General features: G+C 38.7%; 1 protein-coding gene across 1 annotated transcript in view; it reads right to left on the reverse strand.

The window, feature by feature from the left end:
• The window catches only part of LRMDA (leucine rich melanocyte differentiation associated), a 1,121,568-nt gene that overhangs the window by 282,748 nt on the left and 817,702 nt on the right, over nucleotides 1-21,118 (reverse strand). Inside the window, exon 8 of the mRNA XM_073240793.1 lies at nucleotides 18,266-18,350. Coding sequence (XP_073096894.1) covers nucleotides 18,266-18,350 — 85 coding nt within the window. The remainder of the gene's footprint in view (nucleotides 1-18,265; nucleotides 18,351-21,118) is intronic.

Here is a 21,118-nt window from a genome sequence, read left to right on the forward strand (position 1 = left end):
ATGTTGAATGCTATTCAACTTTAATGAATCATTTGAGTTGTTCCCAGTTTTTTTGTCTGTTTTTTGTTTTGTTTTGTTTTGCTATTACAGATGATGCTTTGAATATAGCTCTTATTGATCTGAGTAGGTATAGCTTTCCTTGGATTAGTGTCTTGGGAGTAGAATTGCTGGATCTTAGGGTTTGTATATATTCAAATTCACTAGATAATAATGAACTGTTTTCCAATATAGATACACTAATTCACACTCCCACTAAAATAGCTTTTGAGTTTCTGTTGCTTTCCATCTTTGCCAACAGTTGGTACTGCCAGATTTTAAAAATTTTGCTGAACCAGTGAGTACTAAATGTATATCATGGCTTTAATTTACATTTCTACACACAATCGTTTCTTTATAGGTAATAATTGAGTGATTTTGGAATAGTTTGAAAAATTATTTTCAATAAGAACTGTAGTGTTAATATAGATTAGGTGTGATCTATAGCTACACAGAGATACTATATATATAGACATATGGGAATTAATATATCTAATCTCTGCTGTCTATACTTATAGTAGGAGTGGCAAGCTATGGCCCATGGGTCAGATGTGGCCCACCATCTGCTTTTGTAAATAGTCTTGTTGGGACATACCATGCCTATTTGCTTATGTATTACCTATGAATACTTTAATTCTACAATGACAGTTAACTAGTCACAACAAAGACCATCTGGCTAAAATATTTATTGTCTGCCCTTTTATAGTAAAAGTTTGCTGACCCATGACTTAGAGCACCTCCACTTGCAGGCACAGATCCTCACATTCAACATGTCCTCGAATCTGTTTCTCAGAAATGCTATTCTTCAGAAAATGACTCCACCTTCCACAAAGGTACTCAGTCCAAAAGCCTGAGGGTCATCTCATACTCTTCCCTCCTGTTCACCATTGACAACCAATCAGTGGACACCACCCAAGGATTCAACCTTCTCAGCACCATTCCTGCCAAGTCCTCTTCTCTACACCCACGGCCAACCCTGTGTTCAAGTCTTACACTGACTTAGGCAACTCCACCCAGTGACTGAGTCCGCAGGGTCCCCAAGTTTCAAAGCACTTGTAACACTTAGTTGCATTTGTTTGTTTGAGCTTCTGTCTGCTGTCCCTACTAAAACTGCAAATTCTTGAAAAGCAGGGACACGTGCTATCTCTGCACATGGTACAGTGTCTTTGCAAAGCAAATCCTTCCTAATAATTTAGCCTCCTGTAGGCTGCCTCATCCTTTTCAGAAACCACTGAGGGTCTGGTGTAGCAAGACATCTGTGGCTGCTGTGCCACTAATAAACAGGGTTTAGAAAAAAAAATCACTCTTCTCTTACCTTGTGGCAGGGAGAACTTGGGAAGAGAGATTCCTTGTCACAGTCATTTAAGGCCATGGTTCTCAGATTGCAATGGTGCAGAGGAATCACCAGGAGAGCTCATTAAAAATAACAGATGCCAAGGTTTCCCCCACTGAATCCGAATCCCTGGAAGTAGATACTTCAGCATCTTTACCTTATGGATATTCCCTAGGAGATTCTTACGTAGGCTTGAGAAGCACATACCTAATCATGATAGCTTCCTGAATACAACCCCTAGTTCTATCCCATCCTACCACATTGTCTGTGATGGAAAGCTAACACTGCCCAGGACTCGCCCAACCCCTCTGCTTGTGTACCAGAATTCCCTAAGCTTCTCTACCCTCCTCCACCCAGGCCCATAAGAAGCCTGATTTGAAGGGAGAATTGTATCCCTTACTTAGGGATGAATTCTGATCTTCAGTCTCCATTTTTCATTGAATTGGTAGCATTCTGGTTAATGATGGAGTCTACCCCCTACCAAAAGCATTTTTACTGTTCAACATATCTAAAATTTAAAAATCTCCTATTATATCCTAGTACCACATCCTTGTATGTATCATACATCTTAGTATCTGCCTGAGGGAGGAAGCATGCAAACATTTGTACAATATATATATGAATGCTTGTTTTAATTGTCACTGCCCTCTTCATTTTCAACATATTACAGATTGTTTAATATGTGAAAAAACAAATGTTAATAGAAGGGTTAGACCAACAACAATACCAGTAAGATGCTCTTAGTATTTATTAGAGAGTTTTCTTATTAGACTTAATTTTTTCCTAAATTGCATGCAACCCATTATCATTATGCTTGTTAGATAATATAGCAAAACAAAATTACCAGTCTATTTTACTCAAGGAGAAAGTCTAAGGTTCCTTGGGTTTTATAACACCAAGCACAGCACAAATTTAAGGGATTTTTCCAGTGCTGCACTTGGTGATTTTTAGGGGTCTATTTTCCCCAGAGGCATGTAAGTACTAAAATTGCATTGGATTGCGTTTTGCTCTCAGCGGGTGAGGAAGTGCATAGTCAATGGGTTATTTGCCATTCTTTATTTCCATTTTATGCAGTCGCACGGAGGTTAGCTCTCAGGTGGTTGTTGAAGTTTACTGGGCACTCAGGAGCCATCTTGTGCTTCTCTAAAGGGTATTTATAATCTATCACCAAAGGGGCCGTCTGTAATTCCATTGGTGTGGTACACTGAAACTCTGTACTTGTCAGTTCAGGTTACAGAGATCAGATCTTTTGCTTTGAGATTCCAATGGGGGGAAATGGCATCATGTACCTAAACAGTACTTATAGGACTACAAACAGAGATATGAAGACTGATGTAAGTGCTGATAATAACAGAATATTTGAAATCAGGGAATAAAGGCCTTCAGAATATGCAGATCAATTAATAACAAAGGGCTTATGCAAAAATCACACCAGTGATTTTGCTATACCTTTATTTATTTGTAATAAAGTACTGAATTCTATAAATGCAGTGTTCCTCTGCTTTCTTTCAACTGGCTGTCTCCAATTAGCCATCATTTTCATGCTTCACTTGTTGCTCTCATAATTGATGTTCATAACAGGATTCCTGAAATTCTGAAAAAGCCAGAACTCTTCTCTTGAATCATGAAGAAAGATAAAATTTTATTCAGTGTAATTATATTGTTAAGTATATTTTATTGGGAAGAAGGAGGGGACAGAATGAAAGAGAGGAAAGAACACAGACTTCAGTGTTAGACCTGGTTTTGAATCTCACAAAAGACACTTATTAGCACTGGGACCTTGGGTAAACTACATAATATCTCTCTAAGCTTCAATTTCCTCTTATATAAAATGGGGATAATATCCAGCTTTAGGAGATATTTCCAACATTAAATGAGACCACAAACATATGTATAATACCAGCCCAGTGCCTGGCTGTAAAGAAATCACTCAATAAATAGTAGTTATTATTAATAGTGATGTCTTCCTTCCCATTCTCAGTAAACTAGTAAGCCATGTTATTACACGTACCTCTTTACTTTTATTTTTGTATTTTAATTTTTAGATTTTTATTTATAATTTTATTTTTTACTTTAACTATGGTGTCTCTTTACTTTTTCCTCTGTATCTCTTTAATTATCAGAGTATTTAAATCATATGAATATCCCATCCCCCAACAGTGAGAGAGTATAGAAAGCTTAATGTGGATTTTCAATACTGGATTATTTAAGTTGGAAGAAGAAAAGGAACATTTTCAAAGAAACCTACTTTATCACTAGATTTGGGAAAACAAAATTCCAAAGTCTCCAAAATGGTTACAAATAACCCAAAGCTCCTACCCTGTTTGGATCTTTTATTATTTTTATTAATATTAATATTATTTTACATGAGTAAAATATCAGTACAATTTTATTAAAATTCAGATCCTGGAAAAGCTAGTTTTTTGACACTCTTCTACTCTTTGCCACTCTAATCCAGGTCTTCCCCAAGAAGTAACTACTGCTCGGGGTTTGTGTCCATACTTCCAAAACTGTTTCTATGAATTTACACACATGCACGTCTGTGTGAGATTTTGTTCTTTTAAATACATAAATGTGTGGGTGTAATTTTTGTAATATAAAGAATTTGTATTTTAACAAAGAAGTCGTTGAAATATTTATGGTCTTGAGTTTTCCTGTAAAAGAATATGGTATATCTGTTTATATCTACAAGCCTTCTTTTGTGTCTATCTGGAGAGTTTTAAGGTTTTCTTCATCAAAATATTGTGTATTTCTGTTAATGTATGATTATAATATTCCAAATTTATTATCCTTTATATTTCTTTTGTGAATGTAGTCTTTCATTCAAAATATTTTCTAACTAGTTTTTCTTTTGATACTAAAAAGCTAGTGATTTCTGCACATTAACTTCATATTTGACTTCCTCACTGAATTCTCATTAGTCTTTGAGTTGGTTCTCTTGAGTTTCCAATTGTCAAATCAAATCAAATAACCTGTAAACATGATAGTTTTACTATATGCTTTCTATTTTTATGCCTGTAGTTTCTTTCTCCTATCTAATTGCATTGGCTAGTATTTCCAGTGAAAGAGTAATTAATAGTGGTGGTAACAGGTATCTTGTCTTATCCTTACTTTAATAGCAATACCTCTTCTGATATTGGCTTTGGAACCAACATCAAACATCCTCATGTTAAGGAAGTATATATCTATTTCTGTATGCTGTTACCAAGTATGATTACTGAATTTGGCAAAGTCCTTTCAATATCTATGGGAATTATGGCTTTCATCTTTATATTAAAAAGATTAAATAAATAAATGGATATCCTAATTATTAAATTTCATTACATACTGGGAATAAATCTTAGTTGGCCATGATGTTTTACTCTGTTTACCCTGTTTATGTTGCTGGATGTTGTTTATAATTATTTTATTTAGAATTTTTTGCATCTATATTCACAGTTGAGATGAATATGCATTTTCTCTGTAATCCTTATCAATTTTTCTGAAAAGATTTTATGTACTTCATAAAAATAACTTAGAAATACTTTTTTATCTATGCAATGGAACAGTTTAAACAACCTTGGAATCATTTCTGTGCTGTGCAAGAGCCACAGAGTTGACTATGTATGTCTCTTAAAGAGTTGATTGTATACTTTTCTTCCTAAGTATACATTGAGTGATATCATAGAGGTATCCTGAAATCAGTCATGATGGGAATATTTTTGTGTTTGAAATTGGCACACACTACAGATAAAAGTTTGTGTGTGTTTTTTTTTTAAGAGACCCGGTTGTTAAACATTTAACATAATTATCTTCATTAATGAGTCATCTCTTTTAAGATTTTTCTGTTAAACCACCTGGTCTTACTGGGATTCATGATAGGTTTTATGAATTTCATTTTGACCATGGAAATCCATCTGTTTAATTTTCTATCTCTTCTAGAGTCAGTTTTGGGATATTTTATTTTCCTAGAAAATTATCCACTTACTCTAGATTTTTAGATATTTGCATAGGATTGAAAAAGATGGTTCCTGTGAGTCTTTTAGTTTTCTCATGTTTCTGTGGTTTTCATTTTTTTATTTTGTGTATTTGCATTTTTTTAATTGTCCATGATTAAGTTAGTGATTTAGTTTATCAGAAAACTAGCTTTTAATTTATTTTACATTTTTTTGCCTTAGATCTCATTTATGTTTTTAGTTTTAATAATTCCTCCCTTCCTTCTACTTTCCTTTGGTTTATTTAGCTGAGTGGTTTTTGTCTGATGCCTAATTTATCTTTTACATTCTTTTATTTTTTTAAATTTACTGTATATACTCAAAGGTGTTTTCTTCTGAGAATGGCCTTAGATCTCTCTCATAGATTCTAACAAGTAAAAATTTCATTATCATACTTCTCTAGCTATCCTACAGTTTGAGCTTGTTTGTTACCTTTGACTTGAAATTTAAGAGTATTAGAAAATTTCTGGGTAGAAGGGCATATTACTTGAGCTACATTCTATTCATGAAGGTCATTACAAAAGTCCTGCCCAAGTTTGAGGGAAAGAAAAATATATTCTGCATCTCAATGGGGAGTAGCATAATTCTGGAAGAGTACATGAGACCAGAAATGTTACTCTGACCATTTCTGGCAAATAGAGTCTTCCATAATAATATATTAGGTTACAAATAAATTCCAGTAAGTTCCAAAGAATAGAGGATATATAAAAACTCTCAGGTCACAAGGTAATAAAACCAAAAATTGATAACAAAATCAGTTTGTGAAAGGCCCTTCTACCCAAGCTCCAGGGCATTGTAATTACTCCTTCCTCAGCCTGCATCACTTTTCTCTCAGATATTTTCACCTTCCCATCTTTCACTTCCTTCAACTCCAAGGTCACTTTCTCCCGGTGACCTCTTGGGCTATCAAGGCTCAGATTACCAACACACACACTCCCTTGCCTGCTTTCATGTTCTCCTTTGTACTTATCTCTAATATACTGTATGGTGTTTTAATTTTTATTTTTTATCTTCATTAACCCTTTCTCTCACTGGAACATAATCTTTTTGAAGGCAGAGATTTTTGTCTGTTTTATTCACCACTCTATCCCTAATGTTTAGAACAGTGCTTGGCACACATGTGTTCAGTAGATAGCTCTTGAATTAATTAATTTCTAGGGAGTGTAGCTCCAGGAGGAAAAGGGTTCCCCACGTGAAGCAAGTTCTCTATGAATTCGATACACAAAAGGAAAATAAGGGTGAAAGGTTGGGGATTAAAGGTTTCCTTATTCTCACAGCTCAGTCTCTCCTCACTCCAAACCCCCGCTGCTGAGCTCTATCAACATGCTCCAGCCCCTCTAGCTCAGCTCTGCTAGCAAGCTCTGTCTCCCCAGCTGCACTGCAATCTGCTCACGGCCACCCTCTTCCCCAAGAGGAACTCCATGGGCAGGTCCATGGTGATTGGCCGGCACCTGACCAATTATATACCAGGAACAGAGGGAGAGGGGAATAGCTATTTCCTCTCCACCCCTTACCCCAGACTGGCAATCCCGAGATCTGTGGCTATTCCACTGGTAAACATCACACTGATGTGCAAACAGGCTCTTAGATGGATATACAATGGGCACTACAAAGGCCAGGCGGAATTCTGGTCTAAAACTTCCATTTACCCCACAGGATTCAGGAGAAGAAATAGAGGCCGTAGGACATGTTCATTATGTTGCTGTAGCTCTCCTCATCCTTTATAATTTCCCAGATATGCCGGCATTCACTGCCCCCCCCCACCCCACCCCGTTCTGCAGGGAACTTGGCTATTTGATTTGTACACTGTATTAAGCTCTAGAAAGAGTCCAAGGGAGCAGATGAAAAAAGGAAGAAATGAGACATGAGGAGGAAAACTCTCTCATGGGAAAAGAAAATTTGTTGAGGAGGGTGATCATATGGGTTTCTTTAATCAAAAACAAAGAAAGGTACTGTATCTTATCCTCTTTGACTATCCTTGATTTGGGAGAAACTGATGAGAGATAGCGAGATAAAGGAACAGAGAACTAATCCACAAGAGAAAAGACTGCTTTATTGCTCTTACACAGATGTCTGTCCTCACAACACAGGATTTTTTTTTTTTCTTTGAGGGAAGGTGGGAATAGGAGTAAGGGAGCAGCAATTAAAGTTGGAATCTCTAGGCAGTCTGTGTTCGGGAATTAGCATTGTATTATTTTCCTAGCTCCCCACCCCCTCCTGTCTTAGTTGAGAAACATTTGCCCTGGAACAGCACAAGGACTTTGCATTAGCATCCCAGAGGATAGAACATTGACCCCACCCGACCAAGGAAGCTACAAATGGAAAATTCCAAGTTGCTGTATTCTTTTATTTTCATGCTAATGTTTCTGCGAGAGTATTTAAAGAAACAGATTCACAAAAATAATAAAGAGTTGAGGACTAAGAACTCCTCTGACAGCCACGGACTTCTTCTCCAGCATGATGTTACATCTATCTGTGCTTGCAGAAGTCCAGAGGGACCAGTGTGAAACCATAGCTTCATTTTATGAAAAAGTTGAACTAGCACTGACATAGTGAAATCTGCATCTGTGTTTCAAATCCTGATTGTTTTACTTCACTTCCTTCAGGCTACGTAATTCTACTCTGAAAGACAGGTGAGCATATCTTTCAGTAGAAAGCCTTGGGGTATGGTGATCTCCCAGTCTCCCTTGCCAAACCACACCTGGATTCAACAATACTCATCCTGTTCTTAGATTCTACCTGAATGGCGCCCACTCTATTTCCAGCCCCCTGGTTACTTCCTTTGTATTCTTTACAACAAGGAAAACCTCATTTTTTCCTTAGAATAACTTAATCCTGGATATAAATCCTCAAGTGGAAAACATATCAGAGCATTACACTCTGCAAAGCTGTAGAGTCTCAACATTCTTCTCTTAATAGGCAGACAAAACATATTTTACTTCACCATAGGCCTGCCTTGCAGAGGAGAAGCTAATCAGAAATGTACAATAATCATATCTAAACCCTGTTTTAATGTTATTACTCACACACACCTCAGCTAGATTATGGCCAGAAATTAAACAATTCCACTTGGTCTCTCCCCAAGTTCACAGTCATACATACTCTGAAACCACCTAGCAAGAGTCCTCCAAGCCTGTCACCTACACAAATAATTTCATTCTAGGGTTGGCTTAAGAATTTTTATATTCAAAGTGCATAGCAGCAACAACTGGGTAGAAATGTGAGCAGAGAGATAGGGCATGCAAGATTTGTTTAGAAACTGCATTTCTGTATTGAGCACACATTTTCCTCTTAGTGTTTAGGTTTATATGAGGTGACTATGAGAAAGAGTTCCTAGAGGTTTGGCAGTAGGGAGTGGAGGAATACAGCCCTTGCTTTAGACCTGAGTAAGAAGAATTTAGCAGTAGTCACTCCCAAGTGATATGATACGTATGATACGCCCAGCTTTCTCATTTCACCTATTTGCTTTCCACTCAGTTCTCACCGTCATCCAAGGCTCCCTCCTCTCCAATCTTCATTCATCTCTTCCTTCTCTGCACTCTTACATCTAGCTTGACATCTGCTTTCTATGTGTAGAGGCTTATTTCTCCAATTAGACTATAGGATTCCTGAAGGCAGAGCCCCACACTTTCTTTTGTAGCTCCCATAGCCCCCAATTCAGGGTCCCCCTCAAAAAATCCATGGTTGGCTGACCAATTGAAGAAACAGAAATAGGCCCCTGCAGTGACTTGAACACATGGAATCCTGATTACAGGAACTGAAAAGTCAAAAAGCCCAATACCGTACCCTTGATGAAGTACACACATCCCAACAAACCCAAAGTTATTGGAAAAATAACAGCCCTCTCCCCTGACCAGCCCCAACCAAAAATTTCATTAGAATGGATAAAGAACCAGAGCAGTAAATATTAATGACTGGAAGGGGGAAGCTGGAGGACAGCAGGCTGAGCTGAGCAGGTGTTCACCTCACTCAATTTCCATCCATTTGCAGCCAACAACGTCATCCTTTGGCCTTCTTGAGCTCACCGACAGGCCATTTTTCATGATTTTACCATTTCTGGCCAAATGCAAACTTTTTAATTAAATGTACCACATGATTCCAGATGTTTGTTTATTTGTTCCAAAAAGGTTGTAAAATTGCTACATAAGTTAAAACATGGGACAGGGGTAAAGTTTTCGGCAAGAGGCAGGGAAGCAAATGAGTTGGAAGAGCTGGGACTGGGAAGTTAACACTGGGCAGAGCTCTGAGCAAAATAATCTAGACTAAAAGCAATGGCTTCAATAGCTCTTATTCCAGAAACCCAAGATGCAGGAATAAAACACTCCGGTTATTAAGTTTTTAAAAGAATGTAGTTTATCTTGAGCCAAAGATCAGAATGAAAACAAATTTTTGTGGCTGCTTTGCATGATTATTGTATGTTTGTTCCTGTTGCTATGAGCTCCCCTAGTTAATTCCAGCAGCATTCCATGTAACAGGCCAGATTATAGCTTATGCATGAGAGTAAAGAGAATCCTATATGGAGAAAGTGAGAGAGGAGGTGCAGGCAGACACCACAGCTTCCCACACACCATGCCAGCTTCCTCACAGCCTTCTGTTCTCTGGTACTCACTATCCTTTAATGTTATCAAACATTAAGTCAATCTATTGCACTGGCTACAGAATGTTTCTCTTATTCCTTCCCTATTCTCTGTTCCCACAGCTGGTCAGCCACTCCAGGCCTTCATCATCAAATGCTAGGTTATTCAACATTATCCTAATTGATGCTGGGCCCTATATTTTGGTTTCAAAAGCCAACACCAGAAATACTTTGAATAACATGGGGAGGAAAAGCATTGACTGTCCATTTTCTCTGATGCCGGAGCCAAGGATACTCTGTGACCAGACCATCAGCAACCTCAAACAACAACTCCATAGCAGCCATAAGCTTCGCCTTTACACCGCCCCCACCCCTGCTTCACTGGCATTGTCCTGGCCCCAGCTGTCTTTCCCATCTGCTACCAAATTGTTTCCTAAATTACCTTTGCTAGAAACCTGCTCTTTGGAGGCAGTATAGTCCACAGTCACATAAACTGGTGTCAAGTAATCCAAAGCTTCTAAAACAGGAACCAACTCTCTTCAATGGCATCCCACAGCGGCCTCCTAAAGTCCAGACTCTTCTCTTTCCAAATCCCCCTGCATACTTCCTGCAGATTAGCAATCCCATTGCACAGCTTTAAATCAAACCTCGACGCTCTGTCTGTTCAGGGCCTGCCAGACTACGGACCCACCCTACATAAGCAACCTCATTTCTGACTTTTTCAAAATGGGTTCCTTCCTCCAGTCAGTTCTCTCTGTTCTCACCCCTCTGCTGCTTCTTTACCTATTTCCCTTTTTTGGAATGCCCTTCTCATGCCCTCCACTGACCTGTGCCCTATGTGTTCTTCAAAGCTCAAGGCCAACATCATCCAACAGCTATCCTGATTATTCTAGCCTTTACTGATTAACTTCTTTTCTAAACATTTATAGCTTTTGCCAAGTAAGGCAATTTTAGTTATATAATATATATAGTATCTTGTTTGGCTGGCCCTGCTTCATCTTTTAGTATATCTTCAATCAAACCATACATTCTTAGAAGACAGATACAATGTTGTCTATTTCTGAATTCTCCACAAACCCTAATTCATACATAGTGGATACTAAATAAAGACATTCTGGAGGAACCCTTGAATGAAGGTCCTCAGAGCAATACTTGCCATTTCAGGAGTCACGTTTGACCATGTCCCAGATCTTCCCTTACAATGGAAGGGATAAGATACAGCCCAGGACCCTAAAACCTTTAAGACATTTACAATTTTCAACCCTGTCAATTCCAGACCCTCTAGTATTTCTCAGGCAGAGGGACTTGTTTTTTTTTTCCTCCATTTTTTATTTGGACTGTCTGTTGGGAGAAGGGTTATTCTTCTAGCCTTTCATCTTACAGAAAAAAGGTTTTTTACTGTTGGGGGTGTTTGGTGTGATTGCATTTTTCCCTCCTTGCTTTGCTTCAAGAACAGAAGAACCAAATTTCAGCCTTTCTGTGTCTATGAGTGAACCACAATTCTGCTCAAAGAGTAAAAATAAAGCAATCATGAAAACTTCAAATGAAAAATCATCCTTGGAAAGAAAGGATAGGAAATGGACCCCTAAGGATTTCAAATGCTTAAACGAGGTTGCTTAAAGTTTCTGGCTGAAGTCTATGCCAGTCTTGGTAATAGTCTAACAGATTCATCCATCTTCAGATTCCACTTGGCTTGCTCTTCCATCACTGCCACCTTCCCAGACAGCAAGCACACACATGCACATCTATCTATATATATGCGGAAGTTTTAATCTACACTACCCTCCATTCCAATCCACCCAGCCCCGCTCAGTACAGAGTGAAGCTATTGACCCTGCAAAACAGCAGGGAGATGAATTTGATGACCCAGACTAGAGTTTTAAGACCATTTCAGCAAGGTCTGGAATCAAAGGAAAGTACAATTTATTCAGCAGTTAGTAAAGTCCTTTTACTTTGGAACAGAGTGCACACACTGAAAATAGACTCCCACTGCCACACAGACAAAATAAACCTGTCAACCACTACTGTCAAATCACTAGTCACCTCGATTAAATAAAGGAAACTTTAGCATCTCTCAGCATCTGAGAATTCCACCAAGATTATAAGCCCATAAAAGCATTACGAAGGAAAGAAAACTAAAGTAATGGGTTCTGTTGAAATGCCATCAGAGGAAAGCATTTTACATAATTAGAAAATGCTAATAATAGCTGTGCACCAAGAATCAACACACTCTTCCCTCCTGCAGCCAGAGCAAAGCCATGGCACAGAGTCTGAAAGGGGGGAGCCGATGCTATGCACTAATTTGGTAGGACTACAGGTGAAATGTGTCTGTGTCAGCAAGGAGCCCTTCTAGGCCAATTGCTCGTGATTTTCTTTTTCTTTTTTCTTTCTTTCTTCCTCCCCGTCTTTCTTTCTTTTTTTCCACAGCTTTCTGTGCACTTTTCACAGGAGAACGTTAGACCTGTCATGCTTCAATGAACCTTCAACCACAGTAATGTATTTTGAGAAATCATCTGAGGGTTAACTCTGTAGAAAGACTAATCGGAATATTCCGGAAGACAGAAGGCAACAAATAACCAGGCTTCCTTTGTCATAGGGTCTGACTGCATGTGAAACCTTACCTGGCAAAGCCAGCATAACCTTCACATTGCTAATTACATCTTTTTAAATGGTCAATGAGAACCAATAAATGATAGGCAAGAAGAGTCCTTGAGGCTGAACTACTACAATAATCTAAATAAATGCATTTATTTTGCAGGTATATCCCTTGAGTCTTCCCTATTATTGTGTACATTTTGTTTATAATGATCAAACCCACTTAGCTTTCACATTCCCAATGGTTTGACATAGCAAGATCGCAGAAATAGAAAAATATATATAAATTGTCTAAGAGAGACAGATCACCTCCAAGTCCTATAAGCCTAAAACAAATTGTGAGGGACAGTTTGGTCATCCAGCAGCCCTGTCATGAGCCCTCCCGACTCCGCTTGTTGGCAGGCACTTTCCAGCCAATATCTCCCCATCCTGAACATCTTTGTCTACATTGCCACATCTTCATGCACATCCATTTAATTTTCCTCTTACCCACTTCACTCTGGCTTATTCAAATAGTTGAAGCAAAACACCCTGTATTTATGGCTTCTGTGAAAATGTATTTTATGTTATTTCACACTAAAACTGTTTAAAAAATAAAAAATACTCGTAGTTTGTCTTTTTGTCTTTTTCTTCTATTTTGGATGGCACACATTGAGCTGTTTCATGGAGATATACAGAAAAATCAATTCCTAAGCATAAAATGCAACTCACATTAAGGAAACTGCAAACGATAACTAATTATGATAAGTTGCTATGTAAATCACTCCGTGACAGCTTCAGTAATCAATCTCAAACACAAATAGACCAAGCCCCTGGTTAGAGAAGATGATGAGCACCTAACAACTGTGTCAATAAAAATAACAGCAAGATCACCAAGGGTTGAAGTGGGATTGTGTTCACATCTCAGCCGGTTTACATGGATTTCCTCTTGCTTTCTTTCATGCATTTAAAGTCCAGTGCTTAGTATGACAAGCTAAATATGGCATATCTTCAAGATTGTTGTAAGCATCAGGAAAAAAGTACTAATTCAGAGATGTTCATGGGGCCTGCAATTTGCAAAATGTGTGGGCAAACCGAAAGCAATAGAACCTGTGATAGCTGTTGGTGAGGCAGGATTAGGGCAGATGGACTGGATTCTCTGTTCTCACCTGGCCTCATTCCCACTTTCTTCCAGAGCTTTTCTGCAGCTCAAAGGAGGCACTGTAAACTACATTTCCCAGAGTTCCCTTGGTGCATGTTTCTGGGTTAGAGTGGGCCATACACTGGGGTGTGATTTGGAGATCTCGAGAGAAGAAGAGGTAGGGCAATGCATGGATAGCCCTAATGCTTGAAACAGTTTATCAGTGAACATCTTGAGAATCACCCCCACCCCCACCACTGATGCCGCACAGTGAGAAAATGAGCAGGAGATTCCCAGGTGTTCCTGACAAGTGCAGAAATGTCAGTAAGCTCTTGAGAATCACAGCCTCAATGCTGAGGCTGAGACTCCAGGGGTCTGCTTCCCAGCTGTGCAGCTTCTCATTCCTTACATTGAAACCCTTAGTAATTTGAATACATAGTGTGCCTTCTATTTTCCCTGTCTGAATTCAGACTGATACCATAGCATTTTTCCCCTTTGGTTTTTCAAACTTCCTCTGCTCCTGAATTTATAGATTTGTAATTTTAAAAAGGGTGGGAGGACATAGACAGCAGCCGATTCTTTGGGCAGAACCAGGCAAGGATGTTGCGCTTCCCTGCAGCCAGTAGGGCAGGCTTTGCAATTCACCGTGGGTGGGGGACATTCCCAAGCCTTGCCTCTCCCTGTACCTCTTCTCTTCCCTCCAGCACAATGCCAGTTAGTCCTGCATTTGCTTCATGCACCCTCTGAAGAGGACAAATGACAGGGGTGGCCTGGGAATCAAGGACACAGAGCTTTGGTTTTCTTTCCTTGCCTCTGTTATCGAGTGACTCAGTCTCCTCTGGCAATTCTTGGTATCTTCCTCTGCTAAATGGGAATAATAATGTTTACCCTCTCCACTTTATAGGGTTGTCTTGAGGATGATATGGTCTATTCTCTAAATAGCAATGCTTTTCCCAAAAGACACAATGGTCTATATAAATGCAAATTCTACTTCTAACAGCTATCAGATAAAAAGTGGCAAAACCTGGCATGCAGGGGTATATCCTATGCATATAACTTATTTAAAGAGACATTTCTCCAACAAACATTTCAACATTCCTCATAATATGGATATGCACTGAGAATATAGTGTGCAGACTGCCACTAGGTAGCAGCTGACCTTCCTGACACAGGCCCAAGTCCCCTGTACTCTGAAGACAGGCTCAGATCTACGGCATAATTCTGAGAGATTTCAGGTGGACCATTCCAAATCCATGCCTATACCACAACCTACATCTTACTGAGAGTCCAGCCCCTTCTTTGAGAGGTTCTGTTGTAGTAAAATAATTCTATTAGTTGCTTTAATTCATCCTATTCTCTCCTACCATCAAAACACTTGAGTTTGAAACTATGACATTAAAATAATTACCTACTTGGAAGTTAAGTGACATGGCTGAATGCCATCTGGGAATCAATCAATGCAGCTCCTGTCCATGACAATTTTGGTCTCTGAAAGCAACAGAGCTGATCTCTGAGGTGTACAAGGCCGGCTCTTCCTTTCTGTATGTGCTCACCTCCCAAGGAAGATGGATATCCTTTCTCAGATGCAATCCAGTCACCTCCCAGAGGTGATCTAAGTTACTGACTTTCCCAGGGTTTCTATCACTCGTCGTTTACTGAAAAAATATTTACTGAGTAAGTTGGAGGCCCTGTGCCAGGCACTGCAGATACAGTGATGAGCAAATAGGCACAATTGCTTCCACTCCTCCCATGCCTATCAGGAAGATGGTCCCTGAAAAGGGAGAACTGACCTAATGTGAATGTGCAGACTGGGATCAGAGGAGTCTTCCTTGGATATTTAACTTCTTTAAATAGCCAGTGATATTTAAGCTGACACCTGAAGAATGAGTAGAATCAGTGAAGTGAAAGCAGAGGGTTACCATGTGCACGGCCCCTCCAGGAGTTTACAATTAAGAGGAGTTCAAGACGTACATACATCTGACCTCTATCACACAAAGCAGAATATGAACAATTGTACTAAGGAGAAAGAAAATTAATATTATAAATACTTTAAGAAGGCAAAAATCAATACAAATAAGATCAGAAAAAATTTCATACAGGAAGCAAATGATGTATAGGTTATCTGTAAATTACAGATGGCAAAATAGAGTCCCTTGTCTCCTGATCATTATTCTGGACCCAGACTTCCTTTGCATTTGAATCTGCAGTCCTCAGGACATGAATCTTGGACCTATCATACTCGACATTGGAAGTTACATAAAAGGACAAGCAAAGTGAAAATGGCATGTACAGACAAATAGCAATTTGCACATGAACTACTGCCCGCCAGTTTGTGTAGTTGTTGGTGCGGAATGAAAAGAGATTGGGAACTGGATGAATCAAAAATTATTTGCAAATAGAACTTCTGCTCAGGATTTTATTGACCAAGTCTCAGACATCATGGAGGATTTCACTTGGGAAAGAATGGATGTAATTTGCCTTCACAATGTGAAAGCACCTCCCTGGGTAAATACCTGTAAGCTGTTTATGAAAGTATTAAATAATGACACTCAAATAATTTGGTGATTTATATGATCAGAAATTTAGAATAATTCCTTTTACTTAATATATAAAAAACAAGACGGCATTAAGTGATTTCATTCTGAGTGCCGAAACCTATGGCTTTCCCTATTTGTTGTAAAACTCATGCCAAGCTGAAATACATCAGTCTCATCTTTTCCCTACCTAGATAAGTCCAAATCACAAGTCAGCCTTAATGAGCTTCTTCGGTTCTCTCTTTACATGTCTTTTCGTGACCACGGACCCCAAGATCTGGCAATCATTTCATGATGCTAACTTGCTGTTTTTCATCATTTATATGCTTAACACTAATCAGGCAACCAGCACATTAAACGTATAGGGATATTTCTCAGTAAAATCAGGACATCTGTTGATTTCCTTTAAATAATATAATATTTTCCCATTGCTACTGGGCTCTGATGTCATCCAAGAGTGCCTAATTTCACTCTAATGATTTAAGGTATTTTCCTATATTCCAAGTATTACTCAAAATATCTTCAAACTTATTGTCTCATAACCCATTTCTTCAAGGTTCAGATTTCTCATTTTACTAATATAATTACAGATGATCTTTGTCCTGTTACTGATGATTATCTTTTACCTAGTCATGTCCTTCTGTTGTGAAATCTCAATTTCATGGCCAGACCAACACTTACAAGTGGGCTTGAGGGCTCTAAGACTTCAGTTCCTGTGCAGCATGCTCAACAGGCGATAGAGTAAAATTGCCCTTACTGGAATATAAGAAACTAATGCATAAATTCATAAGGATGATGCGAGGGTTAATTTGTTATTCCTTATAGATATGGCATTATTTTGCCTTTGGGCATTGCGGGAAAAAAAAAGAAACAGTCTCTAATGGGATGTGTTCAAGACCTTCATAAGTACATTCAATGATGGGGACCTGTTCATGTCCCTCAAAATATAACATGTTGGCAGCTATTTATTCTACCTGCCTTTGAGCAAAATTGATTTTCACAAGAGAATCACAGTTGACCCCTAATAGAAACAAAATTTATTTAGATGCAGAAAAGTTCTATGGTGTCTAGATTTCAAACAGGCAACACAAGTCCAAGTCACAGAAACCTGGAATCTTACATTACTCTCTTGATCACTCCAGCAATATAAGTGCACCATTTGCCCAAAGCCCGCATGTGTTATTAGAGGGTCAGCTTCACCATTTTCTTGGCAAAGAAAAATACAGTGGGTATCCATACAGTGGTACCTGTGCCCTGCCCACACATACTCCAGTGTAGTCCTTATTCAATGTCCCCTGTATGTACATGGGGAATTGCCTGCTTAGGGAAATGATATGTTGTTCCCTAGATCAAGGCCTGTTCTCACTTACCCTGAGAAGGTAGATTCACAATTAGGAAACCTGGCTGTAGTCATAACCGTGGTAAAATGGGGTAAACAAGTTATACCACATGGCCTCTTCCTGTCCTAACCAAATCCAACAAAGGTGATCACATAGTCTTCGGTTTAAGCAGCCAGCTTAGGAATGAGGCATTTAAAAATTATGCTTCATGCCGACTCTAGAGATGGCAAAAGGAATTCAAGGTTTTGGAAGAACTGGGGGAGCCAAAGTAATGTTTTGGAGATCAGAGAATTCAGGGAAAACTGCACATGATTCTCTGCAATATTGCCAGGCAAATTGGAATTCCTTTTAGCTGTAACGTAGAGTTCATTCATTTGGAAATTACAGATTTCAACTATTATGCTCCTGAACAATGATACTTTTGCAAATATTAGTGAGTTTCTGATTTCTCTCCATTGCTTTTGCTGGAGGTAATGATCTACTTAGTAATTTTTAAGTACTATCTCTTTATTTAAAGAAAAATATCACCAAATTATATTATACATGGATTTATTTGCCTTCCCAGTAGACTGCCACTAAATTCTGTTTAATGTGAGTTAAAAATGCTAGGCTTGACAGGTATGGTTTTCTCATCAAGGGTTTGAAAAGCACTGTGTTGCTTCTAAAGTGCCAAGAGAGCAGTAATGAGTCTAGAGCTCTGCTTGGTGAAGTGTCCCGCCCAGTAGCCACTGGGAGTGATAAAAAGCTGAGTTCCTACCTCGGTGACTGGTGAGTTCCCTGGATGCAGGAGGCAGGGGCGTATAGTGGCACTCTGGAGAGGCAGCAACGCTGTCACTGGAAGCCTGTGTGACACAAAAAAATCAACATGAAGTAACACCAAACACTAAATACCTACATTTACCAAACATGTCTGCGGGGATCTGGGTGTGGAGGAAATATTATCAACTGAGATTCTTCTTAGGAAGCAAAACTTGTGAAGATAACATTCTGGTAAGTGTATAGTAGGATATGAATCTCCGAGGGGCCTTGGAGCAGGTGAAGGGCTCTGAGACAAGGGTCTGAACAGAAAGGAGGAGGAGGGGGAAAGAAGAGAGGTTAAAGGTGGGAAATGCAGTGAACTTAGATTTCCATCCCAGGCAGGATTCCAGTAACTCCTGTGGATTAAATGCTCCCTGTGAATAATTTCTATGGAAGCCAGTGAAGAGGCTCAATTTTGTCCCTGGGGTGGATGTGGATAAACAGGGTTGGTTTATGGGGGCCCAGAGGCATGGAGACAGAGAGAAGGTGAGGATGTAAGACTCAGCAGGATGAGGTAACCATATGGAAAGACATAAACCATTGCAGACCATGCAGGTGAGATTCTGGCTAAGTTTAACAAAAGAACTGAGAATCCATCCGAAATTTGGAATATAATGGTTATCAACAAACCCTTTGCCATTCCAAGGTCCGAAAGAAAATGAAATATATCTATGTAGATGCTTTTACATTGTATACAAACATCTTTTTTATATTGTACATAACCATCAAACTGTATACCGTATGACCCATATGTACAAATGATGCAAACTTTCTTTCTCCCTAACTTTACACCCATGGGGGCTGAGACGGGAAGAAAGCACAGCAGCTGTGGGGTCAGCTGTCACTCAGACAGAACCAATGACCAGTATGTCACACTCAGAGTGTGACTGTTTATAGGAAGAACCATCTCAAGGTGCAACTCTTACTGAGACTTCTGAATAAACTACTACTATTTTTTAATATCTGAAAAAGAACATCTGCTAGGCTCAGAAGCCTAAGCTTACAACCTTTCCAAGCTTCATGAAAAAGTAAATTTCATTAATGCTACATTTTTCTTTCTGGAATAGGAAATACATTCTGTGGGATATATTTGCCCTGCTAGAAGCAAGCCTTGTCTCCAAAGAGATTATCTACATTACAGGAATCAAAACTAAGCAGGAGATTAGACCTACTTGCTAGAAAAACCCTTTAAACCCCAGTTCTGACATTTGAGATGTTTGATTAAGCGGCTTTCAGTAGAGACTTACAGAAAGAGTTCTGAATGGAGCAAAATCAGCAGCTCTGTCCCTAAGGTAAGACAGATTTCAGGTAGCATTACTTCTCTTCAACTCCAAGGGAAATACATGATGCAATGGTATGGGGCACAAAGAGATAAAAGTTCAGTCACCAAGAAAAGCATTTTAAAAAGTAGATTTGTTAGATCCTACATCATTAGATATTTAGGATGCTGCAAGAATGTAGGAATCAGTGATTAGGTTAAAAATTCAAATATGGAGTCACCATATGTCTATTCATTTGGAACTGAGGGTCTCCTGTAATCCTTACTGATAAACGAGACACAGTAACAACTTCTAAATATGGCATCTACTCCACCTTGAGGCAGGAGAGATGGGGAGAGATAATGGTGGCTGGGCCATGTTTCCACAGATTTACCAAACTTCCTTCATAAGAGGCCCTTAACTTGCATCTCTGTCAATATTTCTGCTCTACCTCATTGCTAAAAAAGCCTAAAATTCCAATATAAGTTTTAGGTTGCTATATTGTGATATTGCTTAGTACTTTTAATCTCAAGTTGGGCTGTTGACAATTTGATGACAGCTTTTCCTAAAATTACTGGGAGAAACTACCTTTCAGCAAATCCCTCTGACTGGGCAAAACATTAGAGTTTTGTAACCACGAGTAAAATAGCTATTTAGTTTTACTTCCAGTTGCAGTCAAAGTGAAAATGGTGTGGCTTGAGTTCTGTTTTGCTGTCATCATTCTACACCTAGAATTTAATTACTTTTCTGCTCAGTGTCCATTTATAAACTCAAGTCATGGAAAAGAACAATTTTGCAAACTATGCTTTTTGGTGAGATACTCCATGGCTGTTTAGGAAAACCACTACCAGTTAAGATTCTAATTACTGGTTCTTTGATTTGGCTTTTATAAAAATGAAGTCCAGGTGATCTTTTCAATGGTAATGTACACATTTGTCCTCTGAAGATGATGCTTAGAAGCATGACTCAGAAAAGCACAATTATCATATAGGAAAGAAGTAGACAAGACTGTCTTAAATTTGAATATTACCTGCACAAGGATAAAGAACTTCTTTTGAAACTGAAGCAGTATACCCATAGTATATGGAGTATGAGATAACAAAAACGTAAGCAGAAAGATTTAGTGTTTTCTTTTACCTGGGTTGAGACTATATACTTAAAATGGGAATAAGGAAATTTGGGTAAATCTGAATGTTCAGAACTATAAATACTCTCAAATCTCTGAGTCTGCCAAACTTCCTAACTACCTGTAGCAAAGAATTATGCTTTTACATTTTACTTTTTAAAGCACTCCTGTTAGAAGAGATTTGTAACATCTACAATTAACTATTAGTACCCAAAATACATTTGTCACTAAATTATCAAATAGAAATATAATAGAAAGTGGACAAAAGCAGTGTCAGGCAGTTCAAAAAAGAGAAAACCTGAGTGCTCAGTAAATAAAAGAGAAGAAGGGTCAAATTAATGAGTCCTAAGGACAATGCAACTTAAATCAGGTTAAGATTTTTCCACTCATCATACCGGCAAACTTTCAAATCTCCCAATAACAAATG

Source organism: Manis javanica, chromosome 7 (genome assembly GCF_040802235.1).
Source record: "Manis javanica isolate MJ-LG chromosome 7, MJ_LKY, whole genome shotgun sequence".
Lineage (NCBI taxonomy): Eukaryota > Metazoa > Chordata > Mammalia > Pholidota > Manidae > Manis > Manis javanica.